Here is a 26,647-nt window from a genome sequence, read left to right as displayed (position 1 = left end):
GAGTTTTTGCATGATGTTATGTTTCCATGTTGTATCGTATGCTTTTTCTATATCAAAAATATAGCTACTGTTAATTTCTTTTGTTCAAAGCCTTTTTTGATATGATCTTCTAAATGTGTTAAGGGATCTAGGGTTGATCTGCCAGCTATTGAACCAGATTGTGTTGGTGTTAAAATGGATTCTTTGGTTATTACATACGTTAATCGTGCATTAACCATTTTTTCTAAGATTTTGCATAGGCAACTTGTTAGAGATATCGGTCTATATTGGATGGATTACTTGCATCCTTTCCTGGTTTGTTTATTGGAATAATTATGGCATGTTTCCATTTATCAGGAAAGACACGTTTTAGCCAGATACTATTGTAAAATTTTAATAAATATGATTTAGCTATAGGAGCTAATTTTTCTATCATTTCAAATGATATTTTATCATATCCTGGTGCAGAGGGATGACAAGAGTTGATGGCATTATCTAGTTCATCCATGTTAAAAATATAGTTATATTCCAGGTCTTCAAGAGTTTCAAAATTGAGTATTATATTTTCTTTTTGTTTTCTGATACTTTGAAAATGTGTATCTAGGCTGGAGTAAGCACTGATGTTTTCAAAATGTTTCCCAATTATGTTTGATATTTCATAAGTATCATGGTATATTTTTCCATTTAAATGTATTGCACTTCTTGGAGGTCTTATATGTTTTCCATTGATTTTCCTTATCTTTTGCCAGACATCCCTTGTGGATGTGTTTGAAGATATGTTTGAGACATATTCCTTCCATGATGCGATTTTTCAGCTATTACCGTTTTTCTAAATTTGGCTGTATATTTGTTTATATAGTGGTTTAATGTGGTTAATTGTTATGTTTGTTATAACTATTTTGTTTAATATGTTTATACTATAGGGCATTTTGTTGAGTGATTTAAGGCGAGTTTTGAGTCTGTTTAGATTGCGACTCAATATATGTTTTATTTTACTTAATGTTGTTAATGTTGGATTCCACCATGGGACAGGGGATTTTGTGGAATGTGTTTTGGTTTTTGGAATACTTTTATCTGCAGCATTTATTATGAAGTTTGAGAAGGATTCACATGTAGTATTGTGATCTTCATTATGTGGGAATGGTGGTATGTTTCGTGTGTATAGGAAATATTTATCCCAGTTAGCTTTTTGGATATTATATCTTGTAGGTGGCAATATTTTGACATTACTTAAGTAGTTCAGAATGATTGGGAAATGGTCATTTGTGTATGAATCGTCTAGGACGTTCCATTCAAATTTCTCCGCTACATCATTTGAACATAATGAAATGTCAATTGAAGAAAAGGTTAGGTGTGTATTTGAAAAATATGTTGGAACTTCACTTTCATTGAGACAATACAGGTTGTGTTTCATTATAGTATTCTCTATGTTGATTCCGGATGTGTCAGTGGGGTTATTAATATCCCATAATGGATTATGTGCATTAAAATCTCCTACTATAAGTAGTTGGTTCCTGTATACTTTTGCTAATAAGTTCAGAAAAATCACTGAAATTTGCATTGAAATTTGGTTGGTTATATAAATTACAAATAGTAATTTTACTTTTATCAGGCATATACAGTTTAATTGATGTTATTTGATATGGCATAGATGGTATGTCAACAGGTTCATATGTAATGCTATTATGAACGTATATGGCTGTGCCTAATTTTCCACCGTCAGTTGGTGAATAACAGGCAATTTTATAGTGTTGGATATTTGTAGGGTTACTTCCTATATGTTGTAGACATATGCACATTGGGTTGTGGTCTCGTATGATTCTTTGTAATTCACCCAGACGTAGTCGGGTTAAGAGACCATTTATATTCATTGAATGATTTTATATTCCATTATTGGGAGGAATTGGTGTTAAATTCTGTAAATTGATTGCTGATTTTACTTTATCTCGTAGTTTATATGCATTTGAATTTATTTGTGGTTTTTTAATCGTTGTATTTGTATGTTGGTTATTAGATTCTGCAGTTGTTTGTTTTTCATAGTTGAATATTAATAAGTCTATTTTTGATTTTATAATTTCCTTTTTGTATTTTAAGGATTCGGAACATAATTCGTTCTCATGTTGGTGTGTTAAAGGGCACCTCCTTAATTTGGTAAAATTGTCAATACAATTTCGTACTGTGTCCTCTGTCTTGGTAGTTAGTTGGTTATATGTACTTACAAAGCATTCATTACAACCACAAGATGAAGCATGTTTGGTAATGTTAATTATTGGTTCAGAAGTTTTTGGTCTAGCTTTAGAAATTTCTGGTTTTGTAATTCTATTGTTCCTTTTCTGTAGTGATAAGGACTGTTGGTTTGAGGGGTTATTTGTTTTGTTGTTGTTAATGGGATATTTCGGTCTTGTGGATGGTTGGGGGGTGATAGTTATATTTTGGTTTGGTTTAATGGTATGATTTTCATTAGTATTATTTGATGGAACTTGTAAAGAGTGATCTTTACTGTCCAGATGTTGGCTGTTTGATTGAGATTGAGGGTAATTGTGTATTTCCACTTGTGATGAGGTTAGTTTAATATCCTTTTTAAAATGTTCTCCTGGTGTAGTTGGAGTCTCTCTGGATTGATTGTAATTTTCAATATTTACCTTTTTCCCTTAGGTGGGGTTCTTTCTAGAATTCTTTTCTTTTTGCCAGTTCGATTATCATCATTATTTAATTCTTCTTCTATTGGAAGTTCTTTTCCATGGATAACTGAATCATCTATGTTAGTGGTGGTATTGGTTGTTGTAATATCACTTTTATTTTTGTGTTTCAGTATTATTGGTATGAAATCCAGTTTCCCTGTTTATACTATCTTGTTTGTCATTGTGCTGTTTGATGTCTTGATTTTTAGTCACATTTGAAAAGGTGGGGGTTTTGGATGGATTGTTAACGCCTCTTACTTTTAGCTCAAGTCTGGCTTCCATGACTGACATTCCTGTCCTATTTATTAACAACTGAAGTTCTGTGTTATATTTGGTAAAATGAACACTCCTTAGATTTTGCGTGATGGGCTAGTCCACAATTAATACATTTTGATTGATTACAGTTCCAATTAGTGGTATGGTCATCTGATGCACAGACTGCACATATAGCTTTATTACGGCATCTTTTGTATGTGTGTCCATACCTTGAGCACTGTGTACATTGTAATGGTTTAGGAACAAAAGGACGAACTTCTCTATTTTGTCCTAGAATTTTTATTTTAAATGGTAAGTCTTGGCCTGTAAATTTTATTTTGGCAATGTTGATATTTTTACTTTTATCTTTCCTACTTGAAATAGAGTATATTTCTAAATCGTGGATATTGTTATATCTCAATTTTAGGGAGTCTAGCAATAGTTGTTTTGAAGGAAGCTCCTGCTCGCTATTGGGTAGGATGACTGTACCCTGTACATAATTCAATGTTTCGTGGCTTGTAATTATTACCTTTATATTATTTATTTCTGTTATACTTAAAAAGGCAGTGGACTGCTTTTTATTGGTTACTTGGATAAGCCATTCATTGTCCTTGATGTGTCTGCATTCCATGTCTTGTGTTGGATATATGTTAAGTAATTTGTTTTCTAGCATCGCTGCTGAGATTTTGTTGTCAGCTTTGAGGACTAGAAATCTTGACCAATTATACTGGTCCAAAGAGGTCATCAAAATGTACCAATGTGGGATTAAGTCGGTAATTTTTGTTTCTTTTTGGTCCTTGTTTTATGTATGTTGCTTGTCTATTATGATTTTTATATTTTTCTGTATTGCTGGGAGGATTATTTGTCTCTAATTCAGAATTATTGTTCATCATATATGGTTCCATTGTTACGATATTGGAGTTTACCAATTTATGTTTGTTTGTTTCTTTTTTATTTATGCACTCTATTTGGTTTTCTGGCTCTGCTGCTTTACTTGGAACAGGGTGTTTCCTTTGTATCTTTTTTATAGTACTTTTCACTACTTGTGGCAGTACCTAGGAAATTCGGGAGTGACGTGCCAATGGTCATCAACTGTGCCGTAGTTTTTCCATCATGGGGCCCAGGGGTACTCAAATCATTTATTTCACAGTTCATAAATTTTGAGTTTTTACAACAAAAAAAAAAAAAAAAAAAAAAAAAAAAAAAAAAAAAAAAAAAAAAAAAAAAAAAAAAAAAAAAAAAAAAAAAAAAAAAAAAAAAAAAAAAACAAAAAAAAAAAAAAAAAAAAAAAAAAAAAAAAAAAAAAAAAAAAAAAAAAAAAAAAAAAAAAAAAAAAAAAAAAAAAAAAAAAAAAAAAAAAAATTCTTGAAAAGATATCATTGGCCCTTCGCGAAGTTAAATCTTCTGCCAAAGGCACAAGTGAGAAAGGACTCCCAAATGTCCGCATCCCTACCCTACCCCAAAAGGGGATGGCATAACATGATTAGTATGGCCCAAGTGTAAGCAGAACCCGCTTGCTAGGACTAAGAGTATTATGTTAATACAATTATCCCCATCCTAATCACATTATGGGCAAACTGGATAGAATGCCGAGAGTTCTATTCCTAGAACCAGGCCCCCCCTGGAATCCGTGTCCAGCTCCACAGAATAGTTCCGCCTGAAAAACAGGTCCGAACATTGTCGGGTAGAGATGGATCTACCACAGTTCTCACTATTTAGCTTCGGATTTAACTCCACGTTAAGCATGATATCTCATTTATTTGCTTTTAAAAATTTTGGCAAAAAATGGAAAAGTCCACATAAGTTTACTCGAAAATATATAATGTCATATGGGACTCTTGGGTTCGAACCTGGGAAGAGATTCCTGAGGTTCGAGAGCCCCCTCACCACGTCAAGGTGGTCCCAAAATGAGGGGGCTGACAGCTTGATGATACACGAAAATGGTTGATAACCGAAAATTGCTGATTTTCAGTTATTTTGATTTTTAGTGCTTATCGGTGCCAGTACAGGCAGTCCCCGGGTTATGACGGGGGTTCCGTTCTTGAGACGCGTTGTAACCTGAAAACCGTCGTAAGCCGGAACATCATCAAAAATCCTAAGAAAACCTAACTTTTAATGCTTTGGGTGCATTCAAAACTATGTAAACTGCATTCTTATTGCATTTTGCATAAAAAAAAACTTTCAAATATTGATTATTTTGCATTTTTTGGTGTCATATTTCTTGTGCCAGATCAGCTTTGTAGGCGTTGTAACCCTGGAAATAATTTCTGATGAATATAATTGAAAAGCGCCTTAACCTCGGAACGTCGTAAGCCGAACCCGTCGTACCCGGGTACTGCCTGTAACTGCTTATTGACCCCTCTGTTAGGTATGTATCAGTACCAATACTCTATTATCAGCGCTGATAAGGGGAAATCGGTGCATTTCAGCACTGAAAATTTCCATCACTAGACAAGTCCAATAAAACTGGATCACCGATAACCAAGGCAGCTGATAAAATCCTGTTACTAAATATATGAGTAATATGAGTACATATTTATGACAACACTTTTGTTTTAAATATATATTATCAGTCGACAATACACATGAATATACACATAAGATCATCAATAGTATTTCCATGAAAAAGTATTAGCAATATACCAGCTCAGTGTGGTTTACTACAGACAAGCTTTGGATCTCCTAATACAGTCTTATTGTTAACAACCAGTTCCTGCCTCCCAACTGTGCTCATTTCTAGCAGCCCCAATCTAGACATTCTAAAGAATGTTTTTCATAACTGGAACCCAAAGTATGTACAATCACATACACAAGGCTGTCTGTAAGCCAAAAGACAATCTCTGTAATTCAGGAATTGAATGTGTAGATTCAGAAGAACCACAGATTATGGAAATGAAAAAGATTGGTTTGTATATAAAAGTCACTTGCATTTGATAAAAAAATGTTTTGTGAAACTTTTGTGAAAATTATGAATTTACTGGTGTCAGAAAAGCTTTAATAGAAAGCAATTACTTAATATCTCTTACAGTTAATTAAGAGGTGGAATAGTTAGATGAGCATTTAAAAATATTTTATTTAACCTTTACAGGTAACAAACTTTGAGGCGGAGCAAGAAGAGACTGAAAAGTTGTTTTCAAGCTTACGTTCGGAAGTGACTAGCACACGTCAGCAGGTTGCAGATCTCAATTTACAACTCTCCAACTCATCTCATTTACAGGAGCAGTTACAAGAGTAAGCCAAGATTCTTTATACATATTTACATTTTTAACAAATAGGGGGAGTCCATACAATAATTCTTCCATTGAGGAGTGAGAGATGTCTATTTCTGGTGATAGAAGTTCACTCTTGACGTGGTTTGGAAGTCACGTAAAGCCGTTGGTCCCATTGCTGAATAACGCTGGTTCCATGCAGCATAAAAACACCATACAAAAAAAAAAACAAAAAAAAATACAATAGTAATTCAAAGTCTCAACATTTTATAAAATAATTTCCTTATTATTCACATGCGGAACAAACCCTTAGTCTTAACAATAGGATTATTTCCCCGTGCAAGCTGGTAACTGGTCGGTACAATCAGAGATTGAAAAGTATTTAGTGCTAAATGAGCATTAGAGGTATCTGGTGATATTATCATCACCACATGAGAGAGAGAGAGAGAGAGAGAGAGAGAGAGAGAGAGAGAGAGAGAGAGAGAGATCTTGGTACTATTGCATTGAGTTCTTATTCACTTTTTGTTCAGTCGTAACCATTAAGTTAGATTGCCTTTGAGGGTTAATGAGAGTCCATGACGATAAATGATTGGGTAACATTTAAATCTTGTTTGTTGCATGTTCAGTTGTAACCATTTAAAAATTGTGTGCTCAGTTTGTAAACAGTAAACCCCCGGGCTTCACAGGCTTGCAATTTGCTGACTCACCGATTCACGGATTTCTCTATGGAACATATATACATGTTATTCACAGAAAATTTGCTTGTTCGAGGTATTTTTCACTGAGATATACCGTATTTTCATATCATCTTCATGACTAAATCCACCTTTTGATAAAATTATTAAAATACTCTGGTATAAGCATTTTTAAGAGATTTTTGTTTGGGTTTGAACTATCAAAATAGGCAGTTCTAAGTATTTGTAGAGGGGTTTTAAGTATTCACGGATTTTATGTAGCTGTTCGCCGGGGAATAGTTTCTGGGGGTTTACTGTATGTACTGTCATTTTCATAATAAATTTTTCCTACTTTCATAGGAAAGAAAACAACTTGCCACAGCCAACCAAGAGGTTGAAAGATTGCAATCTCTTAACAATGAAATCGAAGGTGACCTTTTGTCATGCCGTCAGAAAGAAGCTGAACTCTTGGCCTTCACCCAAAAGTTGACTGATAAAAATGTACAAATTCAAAGTCAGTTCTCAGCTCTGCAGTCAAAGGTAGGTAATAGATATGTAGCCAACTTAGCCCAACAATTATATGAGTAATATACATTCATTAGAGAGAGAGAGAGTGAGAGAGAGAGAGAGAGAGAGAGAGAGGAGAGAGAGATAGAGAGAGAGAGAGAGAGAGAGAGAGAGAGAGAGAGAGAGAGACTTTAAAACATTTTAAGTTATTGAAGCTTATAAATCTTAGAGGTTGTAATGAAAGTCCAAGATGATAAATGATTAGGTAACATTTAGATCTTGTTTGTTATGTGTCCAGTTTTAACCATTTAAAAATTTTGTAGTCTTTTTCTCTCATCATACAATGCTAAAGATTGTGGATGAATTACTTTTTTTTTGTGTAAGTAGGTTTTAAATAGTACTCTATCTTGAAAATTACAAGTACATTTGACATGCAGCACCTGAGGTTTCTTTTATTCTGGTTTCAGCTCTTATCAAACTACAGTAATTAAACTAAATCAAGCAGGTGATGTAAAGGCATGTAACCCTTGGGAGTATCGTGATTCCACTTTATTCTGTATTCTGTGAAGTATAAATACTAAGGGTAATTGAATTGTAATTATAGTATTACCTTTAGCCCAGACAGAAGTATTAAACAAGTTTATGAAGAATAGGAAAAATTGGAATTGGGACTTAACCGTAGAGAAATATTTTTGGAAATGTAGTTCTTTGTGTTGAGATTTTGGCAGGAAAGAGCAGTCAGTGTCCTTGGAAAAAGACTTAACATTTTCAGAAAAAATACCAGTGAAATCAAGTGCAATGATGACTTGCTTTCATAGAATATAATAGCTTGTGAAATTACCTTTAGCTTGTGAAATCACATTAAAAGTATATTTTGTCATTTTGTTCAGGCACAGTTATTAGAAATTGAACGTGAAGAAGTGAAAACAGAGCTGGAAGAAGTCAGGGCACAGAAGTCAAAGCTAAAATCTGATCTCACTAAGGAAAATCAAAATCAGAATGCTCAGGTAAGGAAAACTATTCTTTGTTGCTTAAAATTAACTTATTACCAGAACTTTTCTACTGCTGGACCAATGAGATTGCCAGTTCTTTATGTTGAATTGTTTAGCACGGCTATTTTCACATTAGGTGCATTTTATAAGACCCTTTATAGCAGTGAAACAGCAAGTAAGTTATGCAATAGTCATCTGGTGAATCATTTGTTCAAGTTCTTGCTTAGGCTGCATATCCACCTGTTCAATTGTTATGTCAGTCATTGTCACTCAATGTTTTTACCTCCATGACTGTTATTTTAGAGAGAACTTAGGCTTTCTTATATGAATATAAGGCAGCCCCCAGGTATCCGTGGGGATGCGCCTCTGATGGTTTGATGACAAATGAAAATATCTGATAACTGATAAGCAGAGATTTTCAATAACTGGTATTGGTACCTCTGTTAAGTGTGTATTTGGAACAATACTCTATTATCGGCACCGATAACTGGAAATTGGCAAATTTCGGCGCCCCTAGATCGCCGATAACTGAGGCTGCTTATAACCAGGGACTGCCTGTACTATGTTGGTTAACAAACATAGATTTTTCTTTATATTTTACTCGGTACAAATTTTACACGTCATCTCACATGGTGGAAGACATCATTATTATTTGCTTATGTTTGCCTTTGTCCATCCCCTCCTTTCTGTAGTGCCATATTTGTTTGGAGTATTGTGCTCCTTTCCATTACTGTTTTCATCACCTCATACACTTTTTTTTTTTTTTTTTTTTTTTTTGTTTTTTTTTTTTTTTTGTTTTTTTTTTTTTTGCAGCATGCTTAGTGGCAATTGGCAGTACTGTATGATTAATGTTCTTGAGATTTGTGCTGTGCCTTTGCCTTAAACCAAGACCCTCCAAAATCTTTTGCTTGGGGTCCAATTAGACATCCTTCATTCCTTACTTATTTTCTAAGTTTTGAGTACTCATTCCATAATTTATTTGTCAGTGACACCCAATTACTGTATGCCTTAATTGTACTAAAAATATATATAATCTTTAGTACTCATATTTGTTCCGATACGTAATACAAACCATCGGTCCTTTAACAATAGGAAGTAGCTAGCGGCAGCTGGAACGGTCGTAAGCTTCGAACAAGGGGAGAACGGTAGTTAACTGCTTGTCCGACAGTTGCGCGCCGCGCGACTGGGAGGTAAACAAATCACTTTTGCTTTCGGCCGCGGGTGTGAAGGACGTGTTCGTCATCGCTCTCTGCCCGCTTCATCGTCGTATGCTTTGTTTATATTGTGTTTTCTACTAATGGTTTGTTTGACTTGAAAATGAAACTGTAAGTACACTGTTTTCATTTTCATTACTTAATTATGAACCAACATGGAGCTATCGCTGTAGATGCGGCGATTTCCTCTCTTTTTCATGAATTGAACCCTTGAATTATGTCTCGGTGCCGAGGGCGGGTCGGCGCTCTCGCGCCGAGTCATGTATTTTGGGCGAAAGTGTGTAATTGAAAAATGTAAGTACTTTTTTCATTATATTTTTGCCCTGTGCGTTCGTTACCGAGAGCGTGATTGCGCTCGGCACGAGCCTTTTATTTTTGTATGATAAAATGCAATGAAAGTGGATTCGCAATGCAGTATTCTTTTCATTTTCATTTATTTATTTGCATAAATTTAATTTGGATCAATTTTCGCTCTTACCCGGGAATTGATCCTTACGATTATTTTTCTGTGAAAGTTTAAATCGCATGTGCAGTATTCTATTTCATTTTCATATATATTTATGATAGCATCATATTATTTGGATCAAGTTTCCGTTCTTACCCGGGAATTGATTTTTTCCCCTTTAAGTTCTATGAAGTGAATCGCAAGGGCAGTATTCTGTTCATTTTCATATTACTTTTCACTGCTGTGCTAGGGGTAGCCAAGCGAAAGGTCTGCCAGGAAGTCGTCGGAAAGCTCTCCCGCGACTCCCTTGGTATCCGATTCTTCGTCTTCCTTCCTGCCCCCCGCTCAGCTTCTTCGTTGTATTTTGTATTTGGGGTCTTCCTTGCGTTCGGGGTGGGGCATGTCTTCCCCCCGTGCGTGAGGGAACCCCTCTTACTAATCTATCTATGCTACCGCAGGGGCTACATCCGTGGGGGACGACCTTGGACAGGTATGGACCCACCGCGGCGGCAGGGCGTGCCTAGCATCCACGGGCTGCTGCAGCGTCTAGCGAGGTCTGGGGCGGTCTCCACTACTACCACGGCCGCTTATTGCTGCTCCCCCCCCTCCTGGTCTACTACACTCCCCATGCTGTGTCGGTGACGCCGTCTGCCGCTACTAGGGCCGCCGCCGTACCGAGAGGGGGTTGCCGCCCGCCGCCGCCTGTTTTCTTCGTGTTGCCTGCCCCAGACTTCCGCTGTTCCAGCAGCTCGCCCCTGGACCGGCCGCCAGTACCCAGGTTCGCTGGCTGCCGATGATTCTACGAGGCGATCGCGGGTGGGCCTGGCCGTACCTGCCAGCTGATGTGATTCCCCGCGTTGGCTTGGCTGTCCCTTCTGGGTTCTACCGCTGCCGCTGTTCCTGCCGCTCCTGAGCTGGTTGCTGTTCCTGTCGCTCCTGGTTCCTGAGCCTGTCCATGCTGGTCCTGCCCACGGTGTGTCTTCCCCAGTCCCAGGTCCTTCCGGACAGGTGCAGTCGGGCTGTGTTGCTTCGGCAATAGCCCCGGCTCCGGCCTGGATGGAGGACCTGACGACTGTCCTGCGTGAGCTGACGAGGAAGAGGAAGAAAGGAAGCTGTCATCTTCGTCTTCATCGTCTGCTGCTGCCTCTTCCCCTTCGACTTCTAAGGCCCATAAGCCGAAGAAGAAGAAGCTGCCTTCCCCCCTAAGAAGTCTCCTTTGGGAACTTCTAAGGGCCCGTCCCACCCCGGTGGGACGGGGGGGTCCTTCTGCTGGTCCTCCTGCTCCTTCGGGAGCGGGGCCCGTCTCCCCTTCCGTAGGGAAGAGATAGACGGGGACCAGAGGAGTATCGGTTAGCTCTGGTACTTTCCTCGCCTGGTGCTAGCGGCGATGCCGCTACGCCAGGTTCCGGCTCGGTCTCTCGTTCGCGAGAGATCCCGAGTGTACGTTCTCCCTCGGGAGACCGTGCAACCAAGTTTCGGCGCCAGAGTTCGCTCGGCGCCAAGACGCGGCACGGAGCAGAAGGCTGGTGAGAGCCGCTCAGGTGACTCTCGCCAGGCCAGCGGCCGCTCTTGCAGCGACCAGCTGGTAACCCGGGTTTTCCCCCCTAAGAAGGCTCCTTCGGGACCTTCTAAGGGCCCGTCTCGCTCCGGCGATTCGGGGAGCTCTTCTGCTGGTCCTCCTGCTCCCTCGGGAACAGGGCCCGTCTCTTCTTCTACCAAGGAGAAGAAGACGGGGACCAGAGGAGTACCAGCTTCGGCTGGCACTTCCTCGCCTGGTTCTAGCGGTTCTGCCGCTAAACCAGGATCCGCCTCGGCTTCTCGTTAGCGAGAAGTACCGAGTGGACGGTCTCCCGCGGGAGACCGTCCAGCCAAAGTCTTGACACCCGAGCTCGCTCGCCGTCAAGACCGAAGCGCGGAGCAGAAGAACTGGCGAGAGTCGTGCAGACGGACTCTCGCCAGGCCAGTGGACGCTCTCGCAGCGACCAGCTGGCTGCTCGGGTTGACGTGATGGTCGCTGACCAGCCACGGGTTGAGGCGAGGAAGGGGTCCCCCGCGGCCGTCGGTACCAGCCACGGCTGGTACCAGCGGCTCGCACACGCCGAGAGGACGCTCGCCGGTCTCACCGCGACAGCGAGCCTAGCAGGTCACCTGACGCCGCTCCCATCGGGACCGGGCGGAGACGGTAACCAGCAACAGCTCGCCTGACGCTAGAGATCAGCGTCGACGTTCTCAGCCGAGCCTCTCGCCCCAGGCGAGCGGCAAGGCTAGGCCTGCTGCTCGATCGCCACCGCGGCGTTGACGATCAGCAGCAGCCCTCCAAGCACGCTGGTCCTGCCAGCGAGCTAGGGGGGAGCGTCAGGTCTGCCTCTCCTGTACCTTAACCCTCCTGGGGTACCCCGGGGGGAGCGGGGTTACCTATGAGTGATCGCGAGAGGTGCGCCGCTCGCGATCCCGCTATGACGCCATATGGACCAGGCACGGTTCTAGGACCGACCAGGACATACGCGCAAGTAGCTGGAGGCGACCGTCAGGGGTCTGCCGCTGTTCCTCCTTCTGAAGGAGGAGTATCTCGGGATCTGTTCTTGCTGGAGGGACTGGACGGTCCTACTCCGCAAGACGCGGTTACTCCCGAGATACAGAGGAATTTTGCAGAAGTCATTAAGCTGATTCGTCAGCATAATGACCTTGCGGAAGGATTGCCGCTCCCACCAGCAGAGCCCACGTCTCTGCTCGAGTCGTTTTGGGGCCCGAGAGGGAACCCAAACCGACGGTGGGTCTGCCGCGATCGGAGCTTGCCGATTCTGTCTCGAACCAGAGTCTCTCGTCTCCGGACAAGAAGGCTCTCTCAGTTCTGGCCGGTCGATCAAGCTACTTCCACCTCCTCTACTGCGACAGCGGCGTTTTTTTACGTGTCTTCGGACACCGTTTAAATATTTAATAAACATTACCTTATATAATTTATCTAGCCCTAAATCCCCAAAAACCGCACCAAAATTTACCACATTGGCAACCCTGTTACCTCCTATTCTGTCCGCCAGTTGGCAACACTGTCGTTGACAGATACGAAAACCTTCCCTCAAATCAGTTGTTAACGAGCGGCCGTGTTGTTTACATCACGGCCGCTCTTTATAAATTTCCTTAAACATTTTTGTGCCTTTAAAGCTTTCATTATTTGTTAAATGAGACTTTATATGAATTACCACTCACGCATTACATCACGAAATAGTGAATTAACTTTGATTTCTGTTGTGGTTCTTATCTTAAATTACGAACTTTTGCGCGACCCGGAACTACTGACCTGTCCAATTCTACAATGGATTACCAAGAAATTATGATGCTTCCTTCTGCCAGCAACATCAGGAACTGCCCGGTTTGTGGGACAAGGATGAGTAGCAGGGAGTATGAACCCCATGACATTTGTAGCTCTTGTCGTGGACAGGTTTGTGACTTGACTTCTCGTTGTGACGTATGTAAGCCCTGGTCTGACGAGGATATGACTGCTTATATGAAACGCCAAACAATCTTGCAGCGTAAAAGATCGGTCAAGGAGAAAAAGAAATCGATTGCTAAAACTGTATCTAACGAATTCTTTGACTTGGCGCTTATGATTCTGGCTCTTCGGTTTCGGTATCGTACGACTCCGATTCCGAATTAATTGATGCTTTGCCCCCTGTACAACCGGTAATTAGTGAAGTTATTTCTGATGTAGATTCGAAGATTTTGGCAATGGAAACTACCTGGAAACAGAATTTTAAGAAATTACAGCTTAGTCTAGATAGAGATATTTCTGCTAAGTTTAACAATCTGTCAGAGAATTTTCAAGAAGCCTTTACGAGAATGTCTAACACACTTTTAGATTCATTTTCAGCTCCTCGTCAGGTACCTGTCGACAGCACCATGGGTAACGGTGCGACAGATACCCCGCTTGTGAACCCCGTCGTGGCGAAGGCCTAGGGGGGATCCGGTCCGGGCAGGTGCCTAACGAATCTTTACCCAACGTGTCCCCTGTTAGTCCCGTAACAGTGCCAAAGGGCGCTTATTTAGGAGAAGGGGGGAGGGATATTAGTGTCAGACCTAAGATAGCTAGTCGTCAGGATTTTACTTCAGAGGAAGTTTCTAAGTTAGGATCTGACGATGATGATGACGTGGATTCGTGTGATATTGATGTTTCCTCGAATGGATGTCATGATGTAGAATTCAAGAAACTTTTTGATTTAATTTTGAGTTTTCTTCCTCAAGCGAGGCCTAAAGAGCAGAAGCAGCCTCCGCCTCGTTGTATTACAGAAGGGATTTTTCTTGACGGTCCTTCCCGGTCACGGGAATTTTTACGTTTTCCCTTTGCCCAGAGGTTCGCGAGAGTGAGAACGGACGTTGCCGCTAAACTTTCGAAGGTGATCGGGGAAGGGAAGAGGAAGCTCTCTTCTCTTCTACGACACCGGAGAGGAGTTTACCAGGTGGCGGATGATTCTTCATTCTCTCGACCCCACCAAGCCAAATCCTGATTTTGTCCGACTTTCAAGTCAACCCTTGCCTTCTAAGGCTTCGGTCTCTGTCTCAATTGAAGATTTTATTGCTATGGAGGCTGTTATGAGCTCCTTACAAGAAGCTCAATCCTTCAATATGTGGGTTCTCGGAGGGCTTTTAATGTATATCAAGGACTCCGTTTGTTCCTCCTGATGCTCCTCTTTTTGAGAAATTCTGCTCATCCATTTCAATCGCTTCTGTACATCAGAACGAGCTTGCTGCTTCAATGCAGGCCTTTCTTGTTTCTCTAAGGCGTAACCTGTATTTGTCGCAGTTACCCTCCTCTGTATCGGAGATTCAGAGAACCCGTCTGTTGTCCTCTTCTCCTTTTGGCGATTTCCTTTTCGATATTTCTGTGCTTTCTGAGGTTTTGAAGGAACATCAAGGTGATGCCTCTTCCCAAGCTCACTGGGCCTTATCAAGAGCTTTTTCCTCTGGTCTTCCTCCCGTTCCTTCAAGGAGTAAGCGTAAGTTTAGGACCAGATCTGTACCTTCTGCTCCAGCCCAACAACCTCCTTCTGGCTCTTTTTTCCAGAATACATCTCAGGTTGCTGGTGCCTCTTCTTCATCCTCTGGTGCTCACCCTTTGAAACGCGGGAGAGGTTCTTGGCGTGGCTCCAAGGGCAGAGAAAGAGCTCAACCTCCAGGAGGACCTTCTTCTTCTTCTTCTTATTCTTCCTTGTCTCTGCGTAAGAATTTTTTCGGAAGTAGGAGTCATCACCTCGCCTGGAGACCGCAGTAGGAGCTTGTCTCTCCCAGCCATTGGTCAGCTTGGCAGGGAGAGAGCGGTGGATGCTTGGGTGGTGGAGGTCCTGAAGGAAGGTTACGAGATCCCTTTTGTTTCCAGACCTCCACTTTCCAATCGTCCTCTCGAGTTCAGCAGTTATTCCCCTCACTCAATCAGGGGTCAAGCCTTGGAGAAGAGCTTTCGGCCCTCTTGGAGAAGGATGCCATAGAGCGAGCTCCTCCTTCTCCCGGGTTTTACTCTCGGATGTTTGTAGTTCTAAAGGCCTCGGGTGCCTGGCGCCCCATCATAGATCTTTCGGTTTTGAACAAGTTCATTCTAAAGTCCAAGTTCAGGATGGAGACGGTCCAGACTGTTCTTTCATCAGTCAGGAGGGGGGGGGACTGGATGATTTCCATCGATCTGCAGGATGCTTATCTGCAAATCCCCATCCATCCAAGAAGCAGACCTTACCTTCGGTTTTTCACGGACTCGGGAGTTTCCAGTTCAAGACTTTGTTTCGGCCTCACCACTGCTCCACAGGTCTTTTCTCGGGTGATGGCTCCTGTTTCAGCTATTCTGCATCAGTTAAATGTAAGGATGCTTCGGTATCTGGACGATTGGCTAGTCCAGGCCGAATCTCTAGAGAAATGTCTCCGGTCGAGGGAGATAGTTCTGTCTCTTTGTGTCGAGTTGGGCGGGAATTCGTGTCAACTTCGACAGTCCAATCTAATCCCTTGCCAGATCATGACTTATCTGGGGATTGTTTTGAATTCCAGATTTTGAGGGCTTCTCCCGCTCGGAACGGATAGACAAGCTTCTGAGTCTGATCGAAGAATTTTTGTCCTCCGTAACGCAGCCAGTTTCTCTTTGGAGGTCTCTCCTGGGCCATTTGTCATCCCTCATCCAACTGGTTCCCGGAGGTCGTCTCAGAATGGGAGGTCCTTCAGTCGACACTCTTCGCCAGTCATGGGATTTCGTTCTGTCCGAGGACACGATAGTCGCCTCTTCTCCACAATGTCGGAAGGATCTCCGTTGGTGGATGCAAGTTCACCGCCTCAAGTCAGGGACATCTCTTCTTTCGGTTCCTCCGGACCTAATGTTTTTGGTCAGACGCCTCGGATCAAGGTTGGGGCGCACACCTGGGCTCCGAAGCCGCTTCGGGCCTTTGGTTAGAGGAGGAGAGGAGCATGTCAATAAATTGGAGGGAACTGAGGGCAGTGTACCTAGGCCTTCTTTCATTTCAGGAACAACTGTTAGAGTCGGTTGTCGCGATCTTGTCGACAACACCACAGCAGTCTCGTACTTGAGAAACCAAGGCGGCGCACAGTCTGATCTTCTCACTCAAGAAGCCCGATCAATCCTGTGTTGGGCAGAAGACAGGGGGATTACGTTGGTCCCTCAGTTTATCCTGGGCCATCACAACGTCTTAGCAGACGCCTTGTCGAGACCGAACGAAGTTCAAGGGTCGGAGGGGAACACTTTGCCAGGAAGTCTTCGACAGCCTCAGGAAGAAATGGCCTGTCACAGTCGATCTGTTTGCCACCCCACTGAACGGTTTTCGTGCCAGATATTCTTCGCCCCTTACCAGACTCCTCAGAGTGCCGGGACAGACTCTCTTTTGCAGGACTGGGAGGGACTTCAAGCCTATGCTTTTCCTCCGTTCTCTCTGGTGAGGTCAGTCCTCAACAAAGTGAGGGCAACCAAGCGTCTGGATCTCACCTTGATCGCCCCTTCTGGCCACAGGAGTGGTTTCCCGACCTTCTGGAAGCACTGGTGGAACCCCCCATTCGCCTACCAGAGAGACCAGATCTTCTCAAACAACCCCATTTTCATCGGTTCCATCAGAGGCTCCACATGCTTCATCTTCATGCCTGGAGACTGTCAGGAGGTTCTCCAAGCACGAAGGGTTCTCCTCCAGAGTGGCGCGAGCAGTTGGCTCTTGCCAGGCTGGCAATCAACCAGAGTAAATTATCAGGCTAATGGTCGGTTTACAGACGTTGGTGTAAGTCTCAAGAACATTCAATTTCTAGACCTTCCTTACCGAAAGTAGCGGAGTTTTTAGTTCATTTACATCATGACAGGGCCCTGTCACCTTCGTGCATTAAGGGTTATAGGTCTATGCTTTCCTATGTTTTTAAGGCAAGGCTTCCTGAGATCTCTTCATCTTATGTCATTAGAGATTTACTTCGATCTTTTTCCCTATCTCGACCCAGGCCGCAGTGTTTCGCCTCCGACATGGGACGTTAACAAAGTCCTTCAAGCCTTAAGGTTCCCTCCGTTTGAGCCTCTGAATTCTGCCAAATTTAGGGACCTCTCTTCTAAGACACTCCTCCTTGTCTCACTGGCTACAGCCAAGAGGGTGGGTGAACTGCAAGCACTCTCTTTTCTGGTTGCCAGATCTGGACAAGACATGATTTTGTCATACCTTCCTGAATTTGTCGCAAAGACTGAATCGTCTGATAATCCCATTCCCAGGTCTTTCGTACTGAAGTCGCTGGTCAACTTTGTTGGTAATTTAAATGAGGAATTAGTTCTTTGCCCTGTTAGGGCGCTCTCATGTTATTTTACGCCGCACGAAGGACATTCAGGGTCATCCCCGTCATCTGTTTGTTTCACCCCGAAATGTCAAGAGACCTATTTCAAAGAATGGTGTATCCTTTTTCTCAGAGATCTGATCGTTAAAACTGGTGGTTCGGCTGCTGGGGAAGACCAGACGCCGAGAGCACACAGTATTAGAGCAGTTGCTACATCAGTAGCTTTTATGAAGAACGTCTCAGTCGCCAAGGTGCTTGAAGGCGGTCGACTTGGCGTTCTAATTCTGTTTTTGCCTCTTTTTACTTGAGGGATATTTCTCTAGTTCTAGGCGACCTTCGTTCTTTGGGCCCGTTGGTGATGGCAGGAACAGGTCGTCAGACAGGAGAATTAGGTAGTCTTCCTGTTTTACGTTTGGTTGCTACCTGTATATTATTCATTAATTTTTGTTTTGTTGTATATATTTTTTGTTTTTGTATTATAACACAAGGCAGTTTTTGTCATAGTTATAATGGGAATTAGGCAGTTTGGTATTTAGGTGTTTTTGATGACAAGGACTGACTGCTTGGCAACTCATGCTGCTTCCATTTTCAGTGTGAAATGGTTCCAGCCACTGGGTTGTCGGCACTGGCGACTACGCTTCTCCCAGAGTCGATGCTGACCTAGGACTAGCCACTGGTTCGCTTGTCCTGACGACTCCTGCTTCTTCCACTGTCCTGGACAGGGAATTAGTCGATGGATCGTCTGCTGTCATCTGGTGACTCGCTCACCATCTACTTTTTTCTCACCTGTCTTCTCAGAGTCAGACACTCGTGGAGATCAGGCGACATTTAGTAGCCCTGAGTTTCTTGTTGACGAAGTCGGTTGCGTTGATACACCCCCGATGATCGTGTAACATGAGACCAGGTTGGACTGTCAGGCATTCGTCCTTCGGGACTGAATCGCCTTTTTGCTCCGCGCTCCTTTCTCTTGGCACCAGAAAGCTCGAGTTAGGAGTTGCTCATGAGCCGATCGTTGCTGGCGACGGTTCGGGTTGCGTTGATACACCCCCAAGGTTTGCTTAGCTTTGAATCGCCCAGACAGTCCAGACACTCATCCTTTAGGGAAAGAATAGTGCTTGATAGTCTTCAGGGTGCAGCCTTGCTGTCCGCAATTCGTCTGACTGGTCACCTGGTCGGTCACCTGACTTTAGTACAGACGGACTGACTATGCACTTACTCCTTGTCCTGTGCTACCGCAGTTGGTGGCTTCATTATGGTAGGAGACTTTGAGTTTGTTAGTATCTTTGACCTTGGGTTGAGTTTTGACTGCCTATGATATATATTTCTTTGTTTGTTTTCTCCTATTCTGTCCGCGGGAAATTGGGGAAATATTCAGATTCCCTCCTCCTTTTCAATGGTTAATCGGGCTAGATAAATTATATTAAGGTAATGTTTATTAATATGGAATTTTTATTCTAAAATTAATATTAATAATACTTACCTGTTATAATTTATCTAGTCCCACCCATCCTACCCCACGATCGCCTATCACAACTGATTTGAGGGAAGGTTTTCGTATCTGTCAACGACAGTGTTGCCAACTGGCGGACAGAATAGGAGGTAACAGGGTTGCCAATGTGGTAAATTTTGGTGCGGTTTTTGGGGATTTAGGGCTAGATAAATTATACAGGTAAGTATTATTAATATTAATTTTAGAATAAAAATTCCATACTCCTTCGGTCCTCCTGAGAGGTTTCGACCTCGACGAGGACTGGAATGAGTCGGAGGGGGACGGTATCGGCTCTCTCCTGTCAGGTGTCGATCAGCCCCACCCAGACGACGTTCACAGTGGCGGCAGACCCTTACCTACAGTGAGTTAGTTCGTAACCCTCCGCGGGAAAACGTTTTCTCCTGACGATACGTTTTCCCAGACTGAGAGGCCATCGCCGCAAGGCGATGGCTGCTCCTACTCTTCTCCAACTGCTAGTTCCACTGGGAAGCGAGCAAGTATCCAATTCCTCCCCCATTCCCTCTCTCCTTACGGCTACGAGGGAAAGGGGAGGGATCCTACAGAGATTTCTCTGTAGGATCCCACGTTAGGACTGCGCTACCGGGGGGACCTTCGGGTCCTACCTGACGTAAGCCCCGGTCGTTGAGGAGGGATCCTGCCCCATTCTCGATTTCTACGGGAATCGAGAGGACCACCAGCCGATATCGTTTGACGAATTCGGTGGGGGTTTCGCAGGACTGCTTAGAATTCTACGGAATTTCTAGCGCATTCAGAGTGTTCGAGTTTTTTACAATCTCCAAACACTTAGGCGAGACCACGGTCCAAAGTGAGCGAGACAAGAATCCCCGATATGTTACACGATAATTGGGGAACCTCGCCTATGCTCGAATTCCTGGAATTTCTAGCATTGGGAAGAAGACTGCTGCTGAAAGAAACTATCTCACAGTAGGCGACCAACCTGGAATAGAGAAGATCGGACGGGAATATCCAGTTTGGCTTGAACTATCGTCTTAGTATTCTTTCACCATTGAAGCTTTCCTTCGAGGAAGACTTCTCCTTCACTCTCTTTGATAGAAATCGAAGGTGGTCGATCTCCAATCCTTATTTTGTTTTCTTGAAGGAAAGAATTTTGGATGGAGGATCGTTGTTCAGAATCCTACAAATATACTACGTATATTAACCTCGCGACATGATTTTCTACTAAGCAGTTGAATTGTCCGAGGGGTAGGCGCATATCCTAGTTAATCTACGGATTGCGACTTAGAAGAGAAGTATTCTAATTGAACTGCAACTCGGGTTGCCTGCAACCTCCCAGGAGTTTTCAGTTTCAATTTTATATACTTATGGTTTGTCACGACAACACCATTTCAACTTTTATATTTACCGAAATTCGTTTCGCCTAAATATAATTGCCGAGCATATCTTTTATGCTCGGTAGTTTCTAGCCGAACGCATTCCTTCGTGGAATAATGGATTACCTGGCAACTCAGGATAACGAGGTCAGCGAGAGCTCAGGCTCAACTACTGCGTATTGAACTGCCTGATAGCAGCTCAGTTATCAGCTGGGCCATCCGAGATGCACGGTCAGTTATGTCTCTCTCTCCCCTGCTTTGATTGACTACCGAACCGTATCTCTGCCCAACAATCATGGACTTAAGGTCTCTGATTAAGGGGATTCTCGCAATAATGAAGGACCATCTACTGCTGTGACGCTAGATTCCATCGCCGTTCGACATTGCGAGAATTTTCAAGAGATATCTCTTGGACTCTTTCATCTTTCTGTTTACCGCACGGTAACAGAAGTCTGTACAAGTCTCCCGCTGCATCGCACTGCGATAATGCGAATGATTTTGCAGACATCTGAGTTTGTCTTCAAAATATCTCGTATTCGTAGGTGTAAACAATTGTTCATTGTTCAACCCGAATTACAAGATGTGTCAGCAGACATCGCCTACTCTCCGACCTGACAGTTCTACTTCCAAATGTTCAGCCCATGAGAAGCAGTTCTTCAGGCGGCTTTCCCCTGTGTTTTCATTACTGAAGAACGCCCCGCTTTCATTGCAACTACGACTTCTCACCGGACAGCAATGAAATAGCGGTTAGCGTTTTCAGTCATTTGTAAGCACAGGCTATGAATCTTGAGAATCCTTCTCTCGATTCGTCTGTGAAGACTTAGGTTGCATTCAATATCTACCTTCGTCTTCACGGTACATAGTGTTGTTTCTCCTTAGCTGAGATTCAACAACCATGAGATGTTTTGCCTTCAGGGACCTCGGTCTCTAGAAGGCAATTGACTTTCGCCTGTTGGGCACATGCCTTAAGAGAATCATCACCTCGCTGTCCGGCATTGGTGACAAACAAATACATTATTTGTTTGGTCTCTCGGCATAACCCTTTAAAGGTGCAAGGTCACGTGACTTACTCGGATGCTTGGACAACTTGCCTCCTACCGAACGCAGTCAGTCGGCAGCTGTCAGAGCGCCCGAGTCAGTTACGAACTACGCTGTTGACTTAGTTCGGTTGTTACAGAGCAATCATTACTTCGTTTTAATAGCTTGTCACAGTACCCATACCATCGACACCCACCATTGAGTGTCGGTGTCCTATCCACTACCGAGAACTTCGCTGCATGGGGATAGGAGGTGAATGCGAGAGTACCTTCGTGGTCAAACTGGACAGGACCAGTATGGGTACTGGACATCACCGAAGTAGAGAAGAGGGATAGGTCATGCGACTATTTCCTTCTTTTCCTCTGAGGAACTGCATGACTTCTTCTGCGAAGTCAAGCATCCAGGGGATGGGGATCCGCAACGCTCGATTTCGTACCGAAACTTCGTAGCGAAGAATCAGAACCCTTCGGTCCCTGACGATCGTTTCGAGTCGTTCACAATCCCCTCCCTAATGGACTTCACCGCCTTCGATGCGAAGAGATGCTGCCTTGTCCGCAAGAACTTCTCCGTGGCGCAGGTAACTGAAGGGCACGGGGTCTGGTCCAACCAACCATAAAAAATTTTACATGCCCTTCCTTTTACCTTCGGGTATATTGCCCACAGGTCCTTGGATCTTTTTCCTTGGGACCCGTGTGGCTGCTCAACACGTTGTGTAGCGAACCCAGACCCTCGTCGCAAGGCTGAACAGCATCGAGTCCTGGTGTGACCGTAAGAATGGATGAGTGAATGAGTGTGACTGGCTCCTCTTCCCATCTTTTTCTTCCCCTCTACCTGTGGGTAGAGGGACACGGTCGTCACCCTGTTGGATAAGGACAAATGCAGGTGAGCTACTCAACAGAGCCCCATCCTATCCCTTTCACTAGGGATAGGAGCGTATATCCACCACTTCCTCCAACAAGGGGGAGGAAGTGGATGCCAGCTAGAGACAACCCATACTTTATGTTGCCTCTTGCAAACAGGAACAAGTTCTTGCTTGCTGGTACGAAGAGATACGCTTGCCTCTCTCTTAGTACTCGGCCCAGAGGTCTGACCATTGATCCTGTCGGTGCACACCCCGATCAATCGGACAGAGGCTTGGATCCCTCCCTCGCTCTTACGACCAGGGAGGCATTCCAGGGATGGACGAACACCAGTCTGTTCATCAAAAGACTCAGATTCCTCCACCAAGAAGTGAGTCTTCCTATTGTTAAAGGACCGATGGTTTGTATTACGTATCGGAACAAATGACAATTTGTCGAAAATTGCATTTTTCCTAACTATACAAACCTGAGGTCCTTTACATATAGTCCCCCTCCCCTTCCATGCCACCCCTCACTCTGCGTATTTTGCATGGGCCAAAAGCAAAAGTGATTTGTTTACCTCCCAGTCGCGCGGCGCGCAACAGTCGGACAAGCAGTTAACTACCGTTCTCCCCTTGTTCGAAGCTTACGACCGTTCCAGCTGCCGCTAGCTACTTCCTATTGTTAAAGGACCTCAGGTTTGTATAGTTTAGGAAAAATGCAATTTTCGACAAATTGTCATTTTTAAAAGGTATTTTTATTTAATATATTATGGTAAGCTTATGATAGCATTGATATTTCTAAGTCAAACTTTAATTTTTTTTTCTCTTCCAGGTTGAGAGCCTTCGAAATCAACTAGCTGAGAAAATAGAAGAAACGAGGAAACTCACCATAAAAATTTCAGACTTGGAAAATGAAATTCAAGTTCTTAAAGGAAAAATGCAAATTCCTTGAAGGTTTGTGACTGTCCTTTTTAAACAGTATATTGTACTGTGTTGCTTAATTATTGTAATTTTTTGTTACGTTGTATGGTTTTATTGTAAATCACTGTACAGTACAGTAATTCCTCTCCATCCCTGGGTGAAGCTGCCTCCTCTTAAGGGGACTTCTCAGCCCACATTGATTTTTATTATTAGATTTTCAGTTTAGCTATACACAAATGCAGTCATAAACATTAAGTACTTACTTTACATCAATCGGCTGACAAATCCACTTACACCCCCACCTGAGGTTGATATGATAATTGAATTTACTTATCCTTTTTTACCTTAAAGTGTTCTTACATATAAGAAGCGACAGAGTTGCAAGTTTCTAAAAGATTTCCATGCCTTGCCTTGAGGGTAATAATACAAATATAGGTGTTTTATTTTGTTAAGATGTATTTTATGCCAGTTCCAATAATATTGTATAAAATATTGTATTCTTTAAAAAAATTGTAGTTCATGTTGAAGGAAATTATGATGGAATAAATGCTGGAAATACTTAGGATTGATACTGAGATACTGAATTGTATGTGCTGTACAGGATATGATGCGTGAGGTGCAGAAACTCAGGAGACGGTTAGAGCAGCAGGATGATTGTAGTATTGGTGGAAATGGCAGTAGCAGTGGTGGAGTACTTAGTGGTCGATCATCACAGTCAGCTACCCCTCATGACTCATTATCCCAGGGCTCAAGAGCATCGTCTAACACATCTTTGAATACTATAGAATACCAAAATACAAATGGAAGCAATGTTCCTTCACAGGTAGTTTTATATTCAGTAATAAGATTTTATTGTTTTGTTATTTATTGGCTATTTTTTTAGATGGTCATCGACTATGTATGCACATACAGACACAGCCTTTAGTATTTTAAAGCTGGTACAGTATATGATGTCAACCTTTGTAACATTTGAAGGATGGAATTAATTTTGATGAGCATACTTTGTGGTTGGACTGTATGTAAATTTAAGTAAACCACAGTTTGTGTGTTTTTCCTGTGTCCTTGTTAGTGGTTGATTTTATGATAGACTTTTGACATACAAACTCCTATTGTTCATGGGCAGAACAAACCTTCGTCTTAACAGTAGGATAAATCTTCTGTGCCAGCAAATTTGCTAAGAAAGGAACAAGATGTAGCTGTCCCCTGTGTCCTGAAGGTCAGTATTCCCTAGAGAGAGATGGAAGCCAGCATTATAAATCAAAAAAGCCTGATGATGAAGCAGTAGGAATAGGCCTGGAAGTACATCTGCAAGTTGCATCTGTCCCAGAGGAAGCGTGAATCCAGAAATACTGGAAGGCCGGGACAAATGTGTAGACTCTCACGGGACTTCTTAGGCTGCATAGGAGAATATATAAAACAACAAAAAACCGGCTTGGGAGGAGGAGAGCAAAGTGAATGTCTACTTTCCAAGGAGGTTGAAGAAAGACTGATGCATCACTAGATTCAAGCTGTCGTCTTGAATTCCCCACCTCAAAACTATGTATCATATGCCAGATGCCACAGATTCCTTGCATTTACAATTTTTTATTGTTTTTAAAGAGATTCCAGCTGGTGCCAAAAGATTTTATCCTGCTGTTAAGACCTCAGGTTTGTTAGCTATGAAAAATACAAATTAATTAAAAATGTCATTACTTAATTAATTCCAACTATCATTTTTATTGTTAATTTCAGGATACTCTTCCTCCATTAAATGACCCTTTAATAACACAGCAAGTCTTGGTAGAAAGAATAATCAAGCTTCAGAAAAATGCTGCCAAGAAAGCCGAGAAAATTGAGTTCCTAGAAGAACATGTGAGTCAGTTGGTAGCCGAGTTAAAAAAGAAATCGAGAATTATTCACCATTACATTATGAAGGAGGAAGCTGGTGCATTATCCAACTCTGCATCAGATTCATCAAAGGTAAATTTAAAAGTTAATTTTTACTGAAATTATGAGATTTTAGTGGGATCTTGTGGCCATTCAGGTTGTTTGATGAAAATGTTATGGAGGCTCATGATCTTTCAGCTTGTTTAAAACACACATAAATTTTGAATTATAAATATAAAAAGATAGCTGACAGTCAGGCAGTGATAAGCTTTGTATATGTAATTGCAAATTAAATCTCCAATGAAAATGGCAATAATTTATTAATGATACTTCTGTATTAGCATGCAAACACTAACATTGGGAAGGCAAGGAGAAAGAGCCAGGTAAATAATTTACTGATGTATGCATGGTAATGTCACATCTGGTTTATGGTTAGGTTTTTTATCATTGGTATATGAAATATTTAAAAGTTTTGAAAACAAATGTTATTATTGCACGGTGTTGTTTTGTGTTTTATACACTGTAGATTGTTCTGTATTGATTTGACATTCTCTAAAATCAGTGAAAGAAGTGAAATGTTCAAAAGTTGAATTATTTTGCAGGCTGAATTAATTAAGCATGGAGGAATCATGGCATCTGTGTATGGTTCCTCACCTCGTGATGGCAACATGACCCTAGACCTCTCCTTAGAAATCAATAGAAAACTTCAAGCAGTATTAGAGGACACACTTTTGAAAAACATCACATTAAAGTAAGTGTAAACTTTAGATTTCTGCTTTTTTAAAATGAATTTTTGTTCCGACACGGCATACAAACCTTCGGTCCTTTTACAATAGGAAGGTACTAGCGGCAGCTGGGATAGGTCGTAAGCTTTCGAACAAGGGGTTCGGTAGTTAACTGCTTGTCCGACCAGGCGCGCGCGCGCGACTGGGAGGTAAACAAATCACTTTTGCTTTCGGCCTGCTGGCGTGTAGACGTGTATCATCGCTCTCTGCCCGCTTCGTCGTTGCTTTCGCATGGTTTGTGTTTTTCTTTTTCTATTTATCTAGTGAAACTGAATTGTAAGTACAATCATTTCATATTTATTTCCATTGAATTCAATTGTGAATTAAAGGATCTTGGTTTCTCCACGCCCTCCAATTTACCCGGTGCCTGGACTGAAGGGCGTAAGTGCGGGAATTCATTTTCCCAGAAATGATCCTCGTATTGTGAATGCTCGGTGCCGAGGGCAGGGAGAGCGCTCGCTCCGAGCTTATATTTTGGTTAAAAAATGTGTAGATGAAAATCGTAAGTAAGTGCCTTTTCATTTATTTTTTTTTTTTTTGACCAGTATGCTCGTTGCCGAGCGAATGCGCTCGGCACGAATCTTATTCTGTATGGAAGTGGAATCGCATGTACA

The 26,647-nt window shown here is 42.5% G+C and overlaps 1 protein-coding gene across 1 annotated transcript in view; it reads left to right on the top strand.

Moving 5' to 3' along the window:
* The window catches only part of LOC135207039 (coiled-coil domain-containing protein 186-like), a 45,289-nt gene extending 19,286 nt beyond the window's left edge, over positions 1-26,003 (top strand). The window contains 8 exon segments of the mRNA XM_064238667.1: positions 6,004-6,147; positions 7,159-7,338; positions 8,196-8,312; positions 23,294-23,387; positions 23,390-23,415; positions 23,984-24,205; positions 25,114-25,341; positions 25,851-26,003. Coding sequence (XP_064094737.1) covers positions 6,004-6,147; positions 7,159-7,338; positions 8,196-8,312; positions 23,294-23,387; positions 23,390-23,415; positions 23,984-24,205; positions 25,114-25,341; positions 25,851-26,003 — 1,164 coding nt within the window.
* The last annotated feature ends 644 nt before the right edge of the window (positions 26,004-26,647 follow it).

Source organism: Macrobrachium nipponense, chromosome 31 (assembly GCF_015104395.2).
Source record: "Macrobrachium nipponense isolate FS-2020 chromosome 31, ASM1510439v2, whole genome shotgun sequence".
Taxonomy (NCBI): Eukaryota; Metazoa; Arthropoda; class Malacostraca; order Decapoda; family Palaemonidae; genus Macrobrachium; species Macrobrachium nipponense.
Note: the sequence above shows the minus strand (reverse complement) of the source record. Positions and strands in the feature narration are given on the sequence as shown.